General features: G+C 41.3%; 1 protein-coding gene across 1 annotated transcript in view; it reads left to right on the top strand.

Moving 5' to 3' along the window:
- The first annotated feature begins 9,199 nt into the window (after nt 1-9,199).
- The window catches only part of LOC135553331 (uncharacterized), a 44,499-nt gene continuing 36,002 nt past the window's right edge, over nt 9,200-17,696 (top strand). Inside the window, exons 1-2 of the mRNA XM_064985487.1 lie at nt 9,200-9,668; nt 9,936-12,600. Coding sequence (XP_064841559.1) covers nt 9,200-9,668; nt 9,936-12,600 — 3,134 coding nt within the window. The remainder of the gene's footprint in view (nt 9,669-9,935; nt 12,601-17,696) is intronic.

A 17,696-nucleotide genomic window follows, 5' to 3' on the forward strand; every position in this document is an offset into this window, starting at 1 on the left:
TTCCACTGCAAATCTACCATTCCAGTGTTTTACTTTCTATATTGATTTACTTTGCCACCATGGCCTTTTTGTTGCCTTCACCCCCCCCCCCTTATCTCACATCATTTGCTCACATTGTATATGGATTTATTTTTCTACTGTATTATTGACTGTATGTTTGTTTTACTCCATGTGTAACTCTGTGTTGTATGTGTCGAACTGCTTTGCTTTATCTTGGCCAGGTCGCAATTGTAAATGAGAACTTGTTCTCAACTTGCCTCCATGGTGGGGGGAAAAAATAAAATAAATGGAGAGCACAAAATGTTAGGTGGGCTGGCTGGCTGCTACTGCCTGGACAGAGATGATTACTTTAAGGAATAAAAAATAGTCATCAAATAAAAACAAAGTAATATACACAATTGAAATATTTTATTATTTTATAGTCACTTCCTACTTTTTCTATTGACGTCTACCCAATGTGTACCTGACCAAGACAATGGTATGTTTTAGCAATGGAATGTTCAACATTTTTGGCTTTGGAATTGCAATTAAAAGCTCTAAAATCATTGTAATGTCATTATTTCATAATGTATTTCATGTTTAAAAAAAAATTCAAATCGAAAACCGTGATTGATAATTAAAAATAAACTCGAACCTAACTTCTAAATCAAATTTTATTGGTTACACACATATATTTAGAAGATGTTATTGCGGGTGTAGTGAAATGCTTGTTTCTAGCTCCAACAGTGCAGTAATATATCTAACAATTCACAACAATACACACATCTAAAAGTAAAACAATGGAATTAAGGAAAATATACATATTAGGACGAGCAATGTCGGAGTGGCATTGATTAAAAATACAGTAGAATAGACTACAGTGTATATACATATGAGATGAGTAAAGTAGTACGTAAACATTATTAAAGTGACTAGTGTTCCATTATTAAAGTGGACATTTGGTCTCTAGTCATTGTCCACAGTGCTCAAAGAATCACACAGTTACAATTCTATAAAAAGTTTGTACACAAAAAACAATGTCTTTCCTTCTCAGCTTTCATGTGTATGGTATCCATTTTAATGTGCTTTACTGTAGTATGACTATAGCTCACTCCTAACTGGTCAGTGTCTGTTTGAGAATGCCTAATCTCATAAGGGCAACTACTGCTTTTGTTGGTGTTAATGTGGTGTCTGTCATTTTAATTGAGAAACCGTTGGGGTATTTCTCTTAGTTTTCTCAAGGCTTTTCAGAGCAGGAATATACTCTGTGGCTTATTTTTGTTTGTGTTTGAAAATGCATATTGTTTTTTAAATTTTAGTGTGTTGCCCTTTTTCTAACAGTAGCATGCCAGTCGGTGTCCCCCTCCTCTCCCTCTGGCAGTTCTCAGTGCAAACCATCGCCAAATAGTTTACACCCACCCACGTAGACTCCACACATTGTGATCTTTGTAGCACTTATTTAAAAAGGCTTAAGTAACTTGGGTAAACTATGACGTTATCAGGATCTGCTATTCCACACTAGAGGGAGGTTATTTTCAAATAATTAACTATAAATAGCGTACTTTTTGAAACTATTTTCATACTCGTTTCCAAATACCGTATTTCAAATTCCCCTAGGACCAAACAGTGTAAATGCATTTTTTTTGTAAATGCATGCAAATTATTTAAATATTTGTATTTGAAAATACAATGTGTTTCATTTTTTTTCCAAACATGGTAATACTCTCAACATGTATTTCCAAATATATTCCAATAGTCTAAAAATAAATATCCAAATACTTACTTTGAAATGTCTTTGAAAATAATTCAAATACCCTAAATAGTATTTGAACTCAGGTCTGGTGTAGCATTGCAGCTTAATCCTCTGGTGGATTTTGGTTGAATGTACAGTAGGCTATTTCCTAGGGAAAGTTGCCATGCAAACTGCTGATCCAGATCCAGGTGTTATTTTATCTACCTTAAGGTTAATGATAGAATTTCAGAGTAGGGTGATCTGTTCCTAGATCTGTGGTTAGGGACAACTTCTACTGCCAGCATTTCAGGGATGGTGGTGACAGTAGTTATGTTTCCATAAACCTGTCCAGTGCTTTTTTTTTGGGGGGGGGGGGGGGTAAAATGTATAAAGTCTGCATATAAAATAGATGAGACAATGGTCTGCTAGAGTGAGCTTCCATTGAATACAATGTTCAATAGAAATGTTGAAGTGTTTACATTGAGTGTTGATAAATTGGCAATTTTCCTAAATGGGTAATAATTGACTAATATTTGCCACATTTGAATAATTCTCATGTGCCAACTTATCGCCATGGCCATACGTGCACTCCTGTAGATCTGAAGTAATTGGATTGTTAAACTTGCCAGGCAACTAGAAAAGCAAGGTGAAGCAATTCATGTATTCTTGAAAGTCTGGACAATCCTTTTTTTTTTGCAAGCAGGAGGCATTTAGAATTGAGTGTGGAGTGGTGCTTTATAGTTATGCAGTGACATCAGGTGTAACGAGTGAGTTGAGTCGGGCAGCAAGTTAAGGGAGTGAGTGTTTTAGTTTTAAAAAATGAAACAATGAACACGTAACACAAACAACGCACCGATATGAAAACAGAGTTAATAACACCTGAGGAAAGAACCAAACGGAGTGACAGATATAGGGAAGATAATTAAGGAGGTGATGGAGTCCAGGTGAGTGTCATGAGGCGCAGGTGCGGGGATAATAAGCAGCCTGATGACCTAGAGGCCGGAGAGGAAGTATACGTGACAGTAACCCCTCCCTGACGAGCGGCTCCCACCGCAAGACGCCGTCAAAGGGGGCGAACACGGGGCTCAGGAGGTGACCGGTCACGACAGCTGATGCTCGAGAACCTGTCGAGTCAGCTGGTGCGCGGGAACCAAACAGATCGTTTGAGGCATGAAAGCCCGACGATCCGGCTGAGGCAGGGAAGCCTGACGATCTGGTTGAGGCATGAGAGCCTGTAGCAGTTCCCGGACCTGACGTCATGACACTGACACAAAAATTTATATATAAAAAAAACACTCCCTGATGCTTCCCTTAGGCGAGGTGTTATTCTGTAACGAGTGGGCTGAGAGTCGGGAAGCAAGTTTAGGGAGTGAGTGTTTTAATAAATAAAAGACAATGAACACGAAACACAAACAACGCACCAACATGAAAACAGAGTCAATAACACCTTAGGAAAGAACCAAGGGGAGTGCAGTCCAGGTGAGTGTCATGGGGCGCAGGTGCGCCAGACGATGGTGACAGGTGTGCGGGATAGTCTGACGGACAAATCTGGGTTTGGTGGATGCCAGGAGAACCCCACCTGCCCCAATGCATATTGCCAACTGCAAAGTTTGGTGGAGGAGAATAATGGTCTGGGGCTGTTTTTCATGTTTCAGGCTATGCCCCTTAGTTCCAGAGAAGGAAAATCTTAACGCTACAGCATACAATGACATTTTAGATGATTCTGTGCTTCCAACTTTGTAGCAACAGTTTGGATAAGGACCTTTCCTGTTTCAGCATGACAATGCCCCCATGCACAAGGCGAGGTCCATACAGAAATGGTTTGTTGATTGGTGTAGAAGAACTTGACTGGCCTACACAGAGCCCTGACCTCAACCCCATCGAATACCTTTGGGATGAATTAGAACGCCGACTGCGAGCCAAACCTAATTGCCCAACATCAGTGCCCGACCTCACTAATGCTCTTGTGGCTGAATGGAAGCAAGTCCCCACAGCAATGTTCCAACATCGAGTGGAAAGCCATTCTAGAAGATTGGAGGCTGTTTATAGCAGCAAAGGAGGGACCAGCTCCATATTAATGCCCATGATTTTGGAATGAGATGTTCGACGAGCAGGTGTCTACATACTTTTGTCCATATAGTGTATAATAGGTTAGTCCTTCCCTTGCCCAATAGAGGGAGCCAGTGTTACCATGCATGAGGTTTGCAGGCACGAAGCATACAATAGGTTTTGTTGTCAGTCATCATCAGTGATTCATTGTTCTTCAGAAGAGAGGTTAAATCTCAATTAAATTATGAAAACGAAAAACATATTATATTTCTAGCACATTAGTGAACACTTCTCCAAAGTGTTCTAGAGAGTCTGGAGACATGGGAACTTTTTATATTTGGTGTAAACACTGTTTTCTGCTAGTGTTTGTGTGCATGTCTGAAAGCGTGTGGGTGTGTGTGTATTGCATTAGACTGAGACTTACCCAGAAAGACTCACAGCTGTAAACAATGCCAAAAGGGATGTATTGACTCAGGGGGTTGAATACATTTACATTTAAGTCATTTAGCAGACGCTCTTATCCAGAGCGACTTACAAAATACTTATTTAATCAAGATATTTTAGTGTTCATTATTCTTTTTTTATACAAAATGTTTTTTTCAAATCCACTTTGACATTAGAGTATTTTGTGTAGATTGTTGACAAAAAAAGACAATTAAATCCCACTTTGATTTCACTTTAATACAACAAAATCTGGAAAAAGGCAACTCATATGTATAGCCAAGCCAGCTGCTATGGTAACATGGCATAACAACTATCATACATTAGTAGCTATCAAGACAGCATAAACAGATCTGGGACCAGGCTATAACATTTGTACCACCAGCACCCACCACCAGCATCAACCTTGGTGGGGAGGGGCACACAAGTTAAGCTGCTTCTCTGCCAGTCGATGTTCACTTGTTTGCCCACATGTAAAAATACTACAGTTTACTATAGAATTCTGTAGTATATTGTAGAATAATATACTACACATTGTAGTATCCCTCGATCATGTGTATTAAATACTATATAGAATGTTGCAGTATACGGTAGAATATTATAGTAAATACTACAGTATTATCTAAAAAAAAAACACTAGTAATTACTACAGTAATGTATGTCTGCAAAAACAGTACTTTTTTTTACTGTATTAAATACTATAGCAAATACCCTGCCCATTCCCCTCCCCCATATCCCAATTTATGCCACCCATAAGTGAGAAACCTACATGCCTAGTATTGACCATATTGTGTTCCATACAGGTTATAACAAGAGCTCTGATCTCTGTTCATACCTCAGTCCTATCTATCTAAAGCTTATGAAACATTTGCTCTTTTAGTATTTCTCCAGTAGATTTCCTCAAGGAGAAAGACTGTACTTCTATATTCAGTATACTACAATGAATACTACAGTGAAGACTATAGTAAATACTATAGCATATAAATATAGTAGGACTACAGCATTTAAACCATAGTATATGGTCATACTCTTTGTAATAGTCTTCACCAAGTAGCTCCTCATCAAAAGAATCTTCCTCCAAGAAGTCCATGACTTCATGGTCCTCCTCATCCTGCAGGCCTTCTTCAGTGATGACCCTTGAGCACATAAAAAAGGGGATCATGAATGTAAGGGAATTGTTGTCAACCTGTTGGCAAAGTTATATTTTTAATCCCTTTCAACTCTCACATTTTGAGAAGACGTAACAATTTGATATCTGATAGTCCATAACTAAAATAATATGAATATGTATGCCTGTAGCAAAATGGAACCAGTTATGCCTCCAACCTTCATGAGCCTTCATAAGTCATATGATTTATCAAAGGAGTTATACATTAATTCGTCCATTCAACAGCCAGAAGGCTCACAATTTTTTGTAGGAATCATATCACAGGTAACTCATTAGGTGTATGTTTATCTAGCTAACTAATATTAATAGCTACCCTCTCTCTTTCTTCTGGCTGTCAGGATAGAAGCTACAAATCCAATAATTTTAGCTCTAATACCTAATAACAAATACTCTTCAAATTGTAAATTAGACCATTTTATTTTGTACAGTCATCAAAGAAAACACGAACACAAAAAAGACGACAATCTAAATCAAGTCCTTTTTGGGTGACTGACTGACTGCAGCTTGAACAATAGTCAACAGGCTAGTAGCTACCATTAGTTAGCTCACAGACTTTGGTAGCTAGCAATTTAACTAACATTATCTGAGGAGACACAATAGTGGCCTAGAAATACAATGACATTGCTAAAGTAGGCAAGTAATTAGTAGAAAACAACTTTGCCATCATTATCATGTTGCCAAATTTACTTATAGGTGGCAATTGCCATAGCTAGAAACATTTCTAAAAAATGCTAACATTAGCTAGTTAAAAGCCGGTCCTGTCACTCAATCTTAGATAGCTAAAGTTATGCTCCATCTATAGTCAAACTGACTCTATTACAGTGATGACAAAATGATTTGCCTCCTTTTTAGAAATGTTGTTTTTTCCAAGTAACTATAATGCACTTTAGACTAAATCTTCATCAGAACATTGCAGCTCAGAGAATGTCATTGTGTAGCTAGTAGAACGTTCATTCGGGCATCGGTCCTCAACAGAACATTCAAAACAATAACAAATCATGCAACTGTGGAGATGGGAGAGCCATCTCACTCCCTCAATCAGGCCTTCATGGTAGAGTTGCCATGACGGAAGCCACTCCTCAATAAAAATCACATGACAGCCCGCTTGAAGTTTACCAAAAAGCACCTTGGTCTGATGAATCCAAGATTGAACTCTTTGGCCTGAATGCCAAGAGTCACATCTGGAGGAAACCTGGAACTATACCTGTGGTGGCAGAATCATGGTGTGGGGATGTTTTTCAGCAGCAGGGACTGGGAGACTATTCAGGATCAAGGTAAAGATGAACGGCGCAAGGTACAGCGAGATCCTTGATGAAAACCTGCTCAGGACCTCCAGACTGTGGTGAAGATTCACCTTCCAACAGGACAACGACCTTTAGCACACAGCCAAGACAACGCAGCAGTGCCTTTGGGACAAGTCCCTGAATGTCATTGAGTGGCCCAGATTTGAACCCGATCGAACATCTCTGGAGAGACTTGAAAATAGCTGTGCAACGGCGCTACTCATCCAACTTAACAGAGCTTGAGAGGATCTGCAGAGAATAATGGGAGAAACTCCCCAAATACAGGTGTGCCAAGCTTGTAACGTCATACTCAAGGCTGTAATCCCTGCCAAAGGTGCTTCAACTAAGTACTGAGTAAAGGGTCTGAATACTTACGTAAATATTTTAGTTTTTTTTTATTTTTTTTATTATTTTTATTTTTTTATTGTTTTATTGTTTTTTTTATTATATATTATATTGTATAAGTTTAACGTAACAATGTGGGAAAAAGTTAAAGGGTCTGAATACTTTCCGAATGCAGAGATGAGATACTGAATGTCAATTTTGGTGAGTTTGGACATTTACAAGCGAATGTGAACGAGACATTGTGCAAATTAACTAAGTTTTTGATGCATCCTTGTCTGAAGGAAGAACAGTACTGGCTCTGAAGCAGCATGTGTACACGCTGTGCCTGTGTGGAGTCTGGGGTCGCTAGGGCAATGGGCCTGCCTGCTCTTCTTGAAGAAAAAGGGGGAGAAGAAAATGGGCCGAGAACAGACAGGAGAAAAACACAAGGAAATCAAGATAGTGTCATTAATTACAAATAATTAATCCAATCCACCTTTGACTTCTCAAACATGGCAGAAAGCTAACACAATATGGTGCCCCGTCACCTTATTTTTTTCAGCCACTTACTTAGATAACGCGACCCAAAAGTTTAACTTGCTATTTCATGCAGAATTCAGCATTTTTCACGCAGAAAAATAAATAAAACGCTTAATATCTTGCTGCGTTTTTTAAACGCAGATGTAAAATGCTTCTTATTGTAATTTCTGCTCTGCGTTACACATTTTGTGCTTCAGTTGCGCTTCTACACCCAGATGAGAATTCACAAACGGCATTCTATCAGCAGACTGCACTCTGACTGTGTAGCTACTTTTTCTCCGGTACTTTTCTTGGTGTAAACAACCTACTTTTCTCTGTAAAATACAAGATTAACTTTAAGCAAAACATTAGGAAATGTAGCTGGCTGTGTGACTGGCTCAGCTGTTCTGGGGAACTACGTTAAGCTTCATAATGTAAAATAATGTGAAATGAAGAACGCGATCTGCTTTATCTCGTATTGCACAAGTTGACTGTATGTATTTACATAAACGTGAGCTACAAATATTAAAATGTATTGAACAACTTCAAAGAAATAGTTTCAACGATATTAATGGTATTGAAAAACCATCCCGTGGCTATTTCCAGATACCCCGGTATACCTCCCAAGCCCATAACATTCAACATCATATTTATTCAGATATATTCAGTTATCATATTTGCATTTCACATTTTCTTATACCTGTGGGCTACCACAAAAAAAGGGGGGGGAACAAATCTGAGAAATGCATATCAAGAAAGATAATGAGCAGCATCAAAAGTTGTGTAAGATTTTGTATGCAAGGAAAATAAACAAACTTTTTTCCACATTTAGTGTGTGTGTGTGTGTGTGTGTCTTTGTGTCATAACACATAGTTGCTCCATCCATATACTGTAGATTGACTCAGGTTTCACTACTATTGTTATCTTCTGCGTTTCACTCAGAGGAATTCTTTTCAACTCTGCCCAGATTGCATAATGGAAAGCTTTGCATTCCATTCTCCATTGTCATCAAGGTTCAACAAAGGCACACTCACCAGAATAACATAACTATGTCTTATCAAACATAATCATAGGAAAATGGTGTCCAGACAGATAGGATATGGTTTGTATTATTAGCTACCAAACACTTTGTGGCTCTCCTCCCAATCATTCACACCTCATCCCCACTATCTGACACACCACTGGAGATTGAAATCATTCTCCTATTACCACACTCAGGTTTAAGTATCTCTGGAATTGATGTTGTTCAAACTAAGGGTGGAGTACACTTTGAAGTATGCCTTGGAAGGGTGTCTCCGTGCTCCCTTTTTCACTGAAGTGTAGACAGATGAACTCCGATGAACAAACACTGGCAGGATGCTATAACTTCTGTTCTATACATACCAGTGATTCTTGCCTTTTTGTTGTCAGTGGAGCATTGCAAGCTCTGAGTAATTAGGGTTTGGTTCTTATGAAATCAAGAGATATTCGCATGCAAATTATACCGTGAGCCTATTGGCTCTCTACGAAACAGTTGATAGCAGCGGAATGAACATTTCATACTCTAATGTTCGGTCTCTATTTTCTCTCCCATCCTTTTCTGCCTCTATCTTTCTCTTTTAGCATGTTGCCCCCCCTCTCCCTCCCCCTGTCTTACTCACTATCCCTCCCTCTGCCTTTCCGTCTATTGCTCGCAAACAGGCCAAGGACCTCAGCTACTCAGAGATGGACCTCCGTGCCAAGCCCAAGAGGTTCGGCACGTTCACCTTCGGCTTGAAGAGGAGTAAGAAGAAGAGTGACGGGGATCTATCCCAGAGTGTCGTGGTCCTCCACAGCCCCAATCCAGAGGTCAAAGGGCAAGAGGAGGAGGAGGCTTTGGACCTCAGCCTCTGGGACATCGGCCAGGGCGGCACTCTGAACAAGAGCGTAAGGTTCGCTATGTCTCAGCCTGACATAAACACTACGACACGGGTCACCTCCTATCCTCCTGCCACTGTCCCCAACGTATTGCAAGCCCAGGAGCCCCTGATGGACAGTCCTAAGACTGTCACCAACCAATCAAAATCCCAGGAATCCCTGATGGATAAGATTATTCCTTTTGAAGTGGGTCATGCTACAGGAAAAGCCCCTTTAGCTATGCCTGAGATGGTGTGGGACGAGACCTCAGAGGAAGAGGAGAGCCCTGATGTTCAGTGTGACAACCCTTATGCCTCAACAGACCATACTGACACAACTTATATGGATGTTGATCGCTTTAACCCAACTCCTCCCTCTTTCTCATCTATCCCACCACCCTGCTATCCATCTCGCCCACCTACACCCTTTTGCTCTCCTCCTACTACAGTTTACACCACAAACCAGAGAGATGACATTTCCCACTCCCCATTACCCAGCTCTGACCGTGTGAGTAGTGGTCTTTCTGATTCTATCTTTCATGTTACTGAATTCTCACTTACCAAAGCTGAGTCCTGTGTTACCTTCTCCATTGGCCAACCTGTTGTTGCTGAAAATATCAGCACTGTTACCCCTAATACTGATCCCTCTCCCATTGCCTTGGACCCCAATATAGAAACCTCTGTGACTGAAACAGACACACCTGTCCCTGTGGTTAAAACCGAGACCTTTGCGCTCAACCCTGATACTTTGGCGGACGACACTGACACCCCTATTCTCATCACTGTCAGCTCTTCTCTTATCACGATCAACTCTGTTACTGATGTGGACACCCTTGCTGACACTGTTACTACCATTGGCACCACCTCCATCAATGACACCTCTGTCTCTACCACGGGTACATCTATGCCTGAAACTGTCACCTCCGTCACCTCTGAAGAGGTCAGCACCGCTATTCCTCATCTTGGCCCCTCTCCCGCTGAAATGGTCATCCCCGTTCCAAGCACTGACAAATCTACAGCTGAAATGCTAGCCTCCATTGCAAGCACGGTCTACTCCATTACCGGCACTGTCCCCAACACTGACATGTCCTCTGCCAACAAAGAGGCATATGGAACTCTGTATGAATCGCTATTTCCTCAAAGTTTCACATCGGAACACAAATTTGCAATATCAGACCCTCACTCTACTGAGGGAGGTCTTGACACCAACCTAAACAGGAGTTATGACACTGATCCACACCTGTCCTTGGATAACCCCTTTGACTTATTTATACCTGAACCAGTTAAACAGGAGTCTGAAACTGCCATTGATCACACTGAAGCTAGTGTCAGTGGCACAACCCAATCAACTCCATTACGGTTTGCCACTGATGCCCCTGGCGCCGACATGGACATACCTGCCTCTGTAGTCTCCAAAATGGATGCCAGCCATCCTGACACAGACACCACTGCTTCCCCTAAAACTAACCTCACTGTTAGTGACTCAAAACCAGTATTTGTAGATCTTTATGACTCTCTTTGTCCTGAAAGTTTTCCCTCACATCACATATCTGACGGATCTGCCGCCACTAGTTACACGTCTGACCCAGACATGGAGACATCTGACGCTACGATGGACACTCCACCTCATAATATGGACACTTCTCTTGAAAAAAAGGATCCTGCTGTTCCTCAAATAGACTCCTCCGATCCCAACACAGATATCTCCCTCACTGAGCCTGAGAATTCCAGTTCTCTTGAGTCCACACAGGGGGAATCCTTTGTCACAAAACCAGTCACCATTGACGCTTCCGGCTCCTCTACAATCACTGAAACGATGGCAGCTGCGACCGGTCAAGAAGTAGAAGTAGAGATTATGGAAGCGGAAAATATTCTGAACTGTGACCCTGACAACGTCAGGGAAAAATCTAATGACGTGTCCACAATTGCTAACGAGGAAGTTCAAGAGGCAGAGATGATGGAAGAGGCCAACATCATAGATTCTAATAGACAGATTGAGGAACATATGCCCTGTGATGCAGAAGATGTCAGGGCAAGCTCACATTATGTGACCATACCAGAGAACAGCAGTGCCATGGACGTCACTATATCAGTGGTCCATTACAGCATCCTGGATGATGACATGGAGGAGAGTGGAGATGAAAAGGTAAAAGTGGAGGAAGAGAAAGGCACGGGCAGACAGTGGAGGAATGGTAATGAAGCCACCGAAATGGGATGGAGTGTGGCGTCGCAGAAAGAAACTGAAGAAATGTTCGAAACCAGGGATAGAGATCAAGAGAGTGAAGTCCACAAAGAGAAGAGAAACATTGAGTGCCAAGATGAGAGTGACCCGGCGAGCCTAGTGCAGGTGGAGGAGAGAAAAGCGAGAGAAGTCTGGCCACTGGTGAAGGAAAAGAGGGAGGAGGGGGTGGAACCAGCCCTGCCGGTTCAGCAGGTGCACACGCTCATGGAATGTGAGTCGCCAGCCCTACCTTTCACCACAGAGCAGCATGGAGAGGAGGAGGGGTCAGGGAGTAACCGGAGTGTGGTTACGCATGCTTGCCCGGGAACAGAGGCCTGCACTTGTACAAATGCACAGACCCCATGCCAGGAAGAGCCACAGGAGGGAGTGAACGAGTCCGACAGCGCTGAGAATAATCACTCTAACAACAGAGGGCGAGAGGACACACTCAAAACGCACAACACACTCACACACATTGCCGACGGAGAGGAGAGGATTTTAGACACGCATACAACAGAGATAGTGGACTTAGTCACTCGTACTGTCGAGGACACGGGTGCACCGAGCACACCCTCTTTCACTGACCAGAAAACAAACGTAGACACTGTCGCACACAGTGCAGATGGTGAGAACAGACTCCCACTTAACACAGACAGAGAAGAGGCATCGCCAGACACATTCGCACAGAGCGCTGAGTCCGAGTCCAACACATACACTGCAAAGGTAGAACACAAAGGGACACTCAGAACTGAGTGGACAGACAGCATTTTTAGTCAGGGCACAGACGGAGCCAGTGGAGAGCCAGTGTCAGAGCAGGTGGCAGTGAATCCTCCAGTCACAGGAGACCCAATCCTCGAGAGACTTCGGAAGAGAGCCAGCGGTCTTGTCACTGAGGACACAGAGAGACCCGGTGCAGAGCCAGAGCAGGTGGAAGTGAAGCTGTCAGTCACTGCAGACACATTCCTCAACTCACAGAAGAACAGAGTCAACTGCCTCAGCCAGCCAGAAGGGTAAGTGATTCCATTTCATCTGATGTCCTTACTCTGATTTCTATCTTTTCTTGATGTGTGTGTTTTTTGAAATGGAGGCAGTTTCATGTGATCATTCTATACTAAATGAGTGAGTGTGTGCGCAGATTGAACACGTGTGTCTGAGTGTGAGGGAACGTGGAGACTCGACAACAATAGGACTAATTGATCTGTCATGTCTACTGTGCAGTAAATTGTATGTGTATGGTATGGTAGTAGGTGGAATAGAGGACAACATGTTGATGTCCGTTTTCTCTGCAATGTGTCTGGAATGTTGTTTATTGGAAATGCAAACACTTATCTTATACTGTTGTGATTTATGGTAACATGGTAACAAGCTATAATAACGAATTGGATTTACAGTTAAAGTCAGAAGTTTACATACACCTTAGCCAAATACATTTAAATTCAGTTTTTCACAATTCCTGACATTTCATCAGAGTAAAAATTCCCTGTCTTAGGTCAGTTAGAATCAGCACTTTACTTTAAGAATGTGAAATATCAAATTTATTTATATAGCCCTTCGTACATCAGCTGATATCTCTTAAGTGCTGTACAGAAACCCAGACTAAAACCCCAAACAGCAAGCAATGCACGTGATGTCAGAATAATAGTAGAGAGAATGATTTATTTCAGCTTTTATTTCTTTCATCACATTCCCAGTGGGTCAGAAGTTTACATGCACTCAATTAGTATTTGGTAGCATTGCCTGAAGTTGTTTAACTTGGGTCAAACGTTTTGGGTAGCCTTCCACAAGCTTCTCCCAATAGGTTGGGTGAATTTTGGCCTATTCCTCCTGACAGAGCTGGTGTAACTGAATCAGGTTTGTAGGCCTCCTTGCTCGCACATGCTTTTTCAGTTCTGCCCACAAATTTTCTATGGGATTGAGGTCAGGGTTTTGTGATGGCCACTCCAATACCTTGACTTTGTTGGCCATTTTGCCACAACTTTGGAAGTATGCTTGGGGTCATTGTTAATTTGTAAGACCTATTTGCGACCAAGTTTTAACATCTTGACTGATGTCTTGAGATGTTTCTTCAATATATCCACATAATTTGACTTCCTCATGATGCCATCTATTTTGTGAAGTGCACCAGTCCCTCCTGCAGCAAAGCACGTTTGGGATGGTGTTCTTTGGCTTGCAAGCTTCCCCCTTTCTCCTCCAAACATAACGTTGGTCATTATGGCCAAACTGTTCTATTTTTGTTTCATCAGACCAGAGAACATTTCTCTAAAAAGTACGATCATTGTCCCCATGTGCAGTTGCAAACCTGGCTTTTTTTACGGTGGTTTGGAGCAGTTGCTTCTTCCTTGCTGAGCGGCCTTTCAGGTTATGTTGATATAGAACTCGTTTTACTGTGAATATAGATACCTTTGTACCTGTTTCCTCCAGCATCTTCACAAGGTCCTTTGCTGTTGTTCTGGGATTGACAGAACGCGTTTCCTTCCTGAGCGGTATGACGGCTGCGTGGTCCCATGGTGTTTATATTTGCGTCCTATTGTTTGTACAGAAGAATGTGATCCTTTCAGGTGTATGGAAATTGCTCCCAAGGATGAACCAGACTTGTGGAAGTCTACATTTTCTTTTCTGAGGTCTTGGCTGATTTCTTTTGATTTTCCAATGTTGTCCAGCAAAGAGGCACTGAGTTTGACGGTAGGCCTTGAAATACATCCACAGGTACACCTCCAATTGACTCAAATGATGTCAATTAGCCTATCAGAAGCTTCCTAAAGCCATGACATAATTTTCTGGAATTTTCCAAGCTATTTAAATGCACAGTCAACTTAGTGTTTTTAAACTTCTGACCCACTGGAATTGGGATACAGTGAAATAATCTGTCTGTAAACAATTGTTAGACAAATTACTTGTGTCATGCACAAAGTATATGTCCTAACTAATTAGAGGAGTGGTTGAAAATCAAGTTTTAATGACTCCAGTCTAAGTGTATGTAAACTTCCGACTTCAACTGCATACAGAACTTTCCTACCTATGTACAGACAGACAGGCATGACCAAGGTCTACTTTAGCGTCCTGATACATGACATGTGGCTCTAAGTAACTAAGTAACTTAGTCATCTGAACCATAAACATTACGCAATCATTTCTCAGGTGAAACAACTACAATATTTACCAGGTATTTATTTACCTGTTCTTTTTTTTTATCTGTCACCTTTTGGAATATTTCTTATTTGAGGACATTTCTTCATTGACAATGGCATCCTTTTTTGTTGTTGTTGAATTGGCCAGTTTCCGTGTGGATCATAAAAATGTGAATGTCTCCAAGTCAGACTGTAGAAGTGGTGATTAGCCTCACCCGTCCGACCACGTATTTGTGGTGACTGCTCTCTGCACCCTTTCAGTGGGATGGGCTGTGAGGAGTCATAGTAAAAGAACTTATGGTGGCTTTAAAACATCATTGACGTGTGTGTGGTGTGTGTGTGTGGTGTGTGTGTGTGTGTGTGTGTGAACACTCTTTGTGTAGCCAAGAATGAAAGACATAAGAACGTAGCCTATGGTTTTCATTCCTTAAGATAGTTTACCTATGTTTATTGTTTCCGCCTAACTCAGGCGCAGCCTTACATGGTCTACCTGATTGTCAGGCCTTTTGCACGATCATGGAATCTTGGACCTATGCCTTTTTTCTTGGAACACCGTAAAGTACCCAGTAGACCCACACAGGAAAGTTTATATAGCCAAGCCACAGTTATCAGTTCATCTGAAAACATACAGTACAGCAGGGACATTTTCCACATGGCATTATTCTTCGGAAGTAATGTGTGTGTGTGTGTGTGTGTGTATATATATATATATATATATATATATATATATATAACATTTTATTTATTTTTTTAATTAAAGAGCAACTTACAACCACCCATAATGTACTTTTCTTAAAATGAAATGTTGCTAAAGGTTATTAGGAAAGAAGTGGAGGGCCCTCAACTACGTGAGTCAAGGTGCAACCAAAACATTTTATCGTCATTGAAATGGAAACGGCACAAGGCTTGCTCACCATTTTTAAGTATGAAAAACTTCTAAAATGTATTTAGTCATTTTAAAATAGTCTGAAAACTAAGGATCTCAACAAATAACAGAAAGATACAGTACCAGTCAAAAGTTTGGCCACACACATTCAAGGATATTTCTTTATTTTGACTATTTTCTACATTGCAGAATAATAGTGAAGATGTCAAAACTCTGAAATTACACAAATGGAATCAGGTAGTAACCAAAAAAGTGTTAAAACAAATCAGAATACATTTGATATTTTATATTCTTCTAGGCAGAGTTGTAAAGAAAAAGCCATATCACAGACTGGCCAATAAAAGATTAAGATGGGCAGAAGAACACAGACACTGGACAGAGGAACTCTGCCTTGAAGGCCAGCATCCCGGAGTCGCCTCTTGACTTTGAGAAGGGTGTTTTGGGGTACTATTTAATGAAGCTGCCAGTTGAGGACTTGTGAGGCGTCTGTGTCTCAAACTAGATTAACCTTTTAAAATTATAAACTTGGATTAGCTAACACAATGTGCCATTGGAACACAGGAGTGATGTTTGTTGATAATGGGCCTCTGTATGCCTATGTCATTTGCAACATGAATAATGTCTACACTGGGTCAATTAATGTTATTTTAATGGACAAAAAAGTAGCTTTTCTTGCAAAAACAAGGACACTTCTTGTTTGAGGAAGTGGAAAAGGGGGAGGAGGGAGTGAAGGAGAAAGAAGAGGATGAAGAGGGAGGCGAGGCTAAGAAGAGACTACATAAGTGACCTCAAACTTTTGAACGGTAGTGTATGCTGAGCACTTGTTGACTGCTTTTCCTTCACTCTGCGGTCCAACTCATCCCAAACCTTCTCAATTGGGTTGAGGTCAGGTGATTGTGGAGGCCAGGTCATCTGATGCAGCAATCCATCACTCTCCTTCTTGGTTAAATAGCCCTTACACAGCCTGGAGGTGTGTTGGATCATTGTCCTGTTGAAAAACAAATTATAGTCCAAACCAGATGGGATGGCGTATCGCTGCAGAATGCTGTGGTAGCCATGCTGGTTAAGTGTGCCTTGAATTCAAAATAAACCACTGACTGTGTCACCAGCAAAACACCATCACACCTCCTCCATGCTTCACAGTGGGAACCACACGTGAGGAGATCATCCATTCACCTACTCTATATCTCTCAAAGACACGGCGGTTGAAAACACAAATTTCACATTTGGACTCATCAGAACAATGGACAGATTTCCACTGGTCTAATGTCCATTGCTCTTGTTTTTTGGCCCAAGCAAGTCTCTTTGTTGGTGTCCTTTGGTGGTGGTTTCTTTGCAGAAATTTGACCATGAAGGCCTGATTCATGCTGTCTCCTCTGAACAGTTGATGTTGAGATGTGTATGTTACCTGAACTCTGAAGGATTTATTTGGGCTGCAATCTGAGGTGCAGTTAACTCTAATGAAGCTATCCTCTGCTGAGGTAACTCGGGGTCTTCCTTTCATGTGGCGGTCGTCATGAGAGCCAGTTTCATCATAGCGCTTGATGGTTGTTGCGGCTGCACTTGAAGAAATGTTCAAAGTTCTTGACATTTTCCACATTGACTGACCTCCATGTCTTAAAGTAATGATGGACTGTCATTTCTCTTTGCTTATTTGAGCTGTTCTTGCCATTAATATAGGCTTTCTTCAGTATACCACCCCTACCTTGTCACAACACAACTGATTGGCTCAAAACGCATTAAGAGGGAAAGAAATTCCTCACGACCTTTTAACAAGGCACACCTGTTAATTGAAATGCATTCCAGGTGACTACCTCGTGAAAATAGTAAAAATAAAGAAAAACCCTGGAATGAGTAGGTGTGTCCAAACTTTTGACTGGTACTGAATGTCAAATCAGACAATGCCAAATTCCAGTCTGAAGGAAGTATGCTTGGAATTAATTTCTCTGTCATTAGGTGCGTGTTTGGTCACACTAACTTCTTATTAGTATCAGAGATGGAAACCAATGCATGTACATGTTTCTTAGAGTTGTACATTGCAGGAATGGGGTCAAAATATTTTGTAGCCTCAACCGTTCAAACACTAAAGACA

The sequence above is a fragment of the Oncorhynchus masou genome, chromosome 13, assembly GCF_036934945.1.
Source record: "Oncorhynchus masou masou isolate Uvic2021 chromosome 13, UVic_Omas_1.1, whole genome shotgun sequence".
NCBI lineage: Eukaryota > Metazoa > Chordata > Actinopteri > Salmoniformes > Salmonidae > Oncorhynchus > Oncorhynchus masou.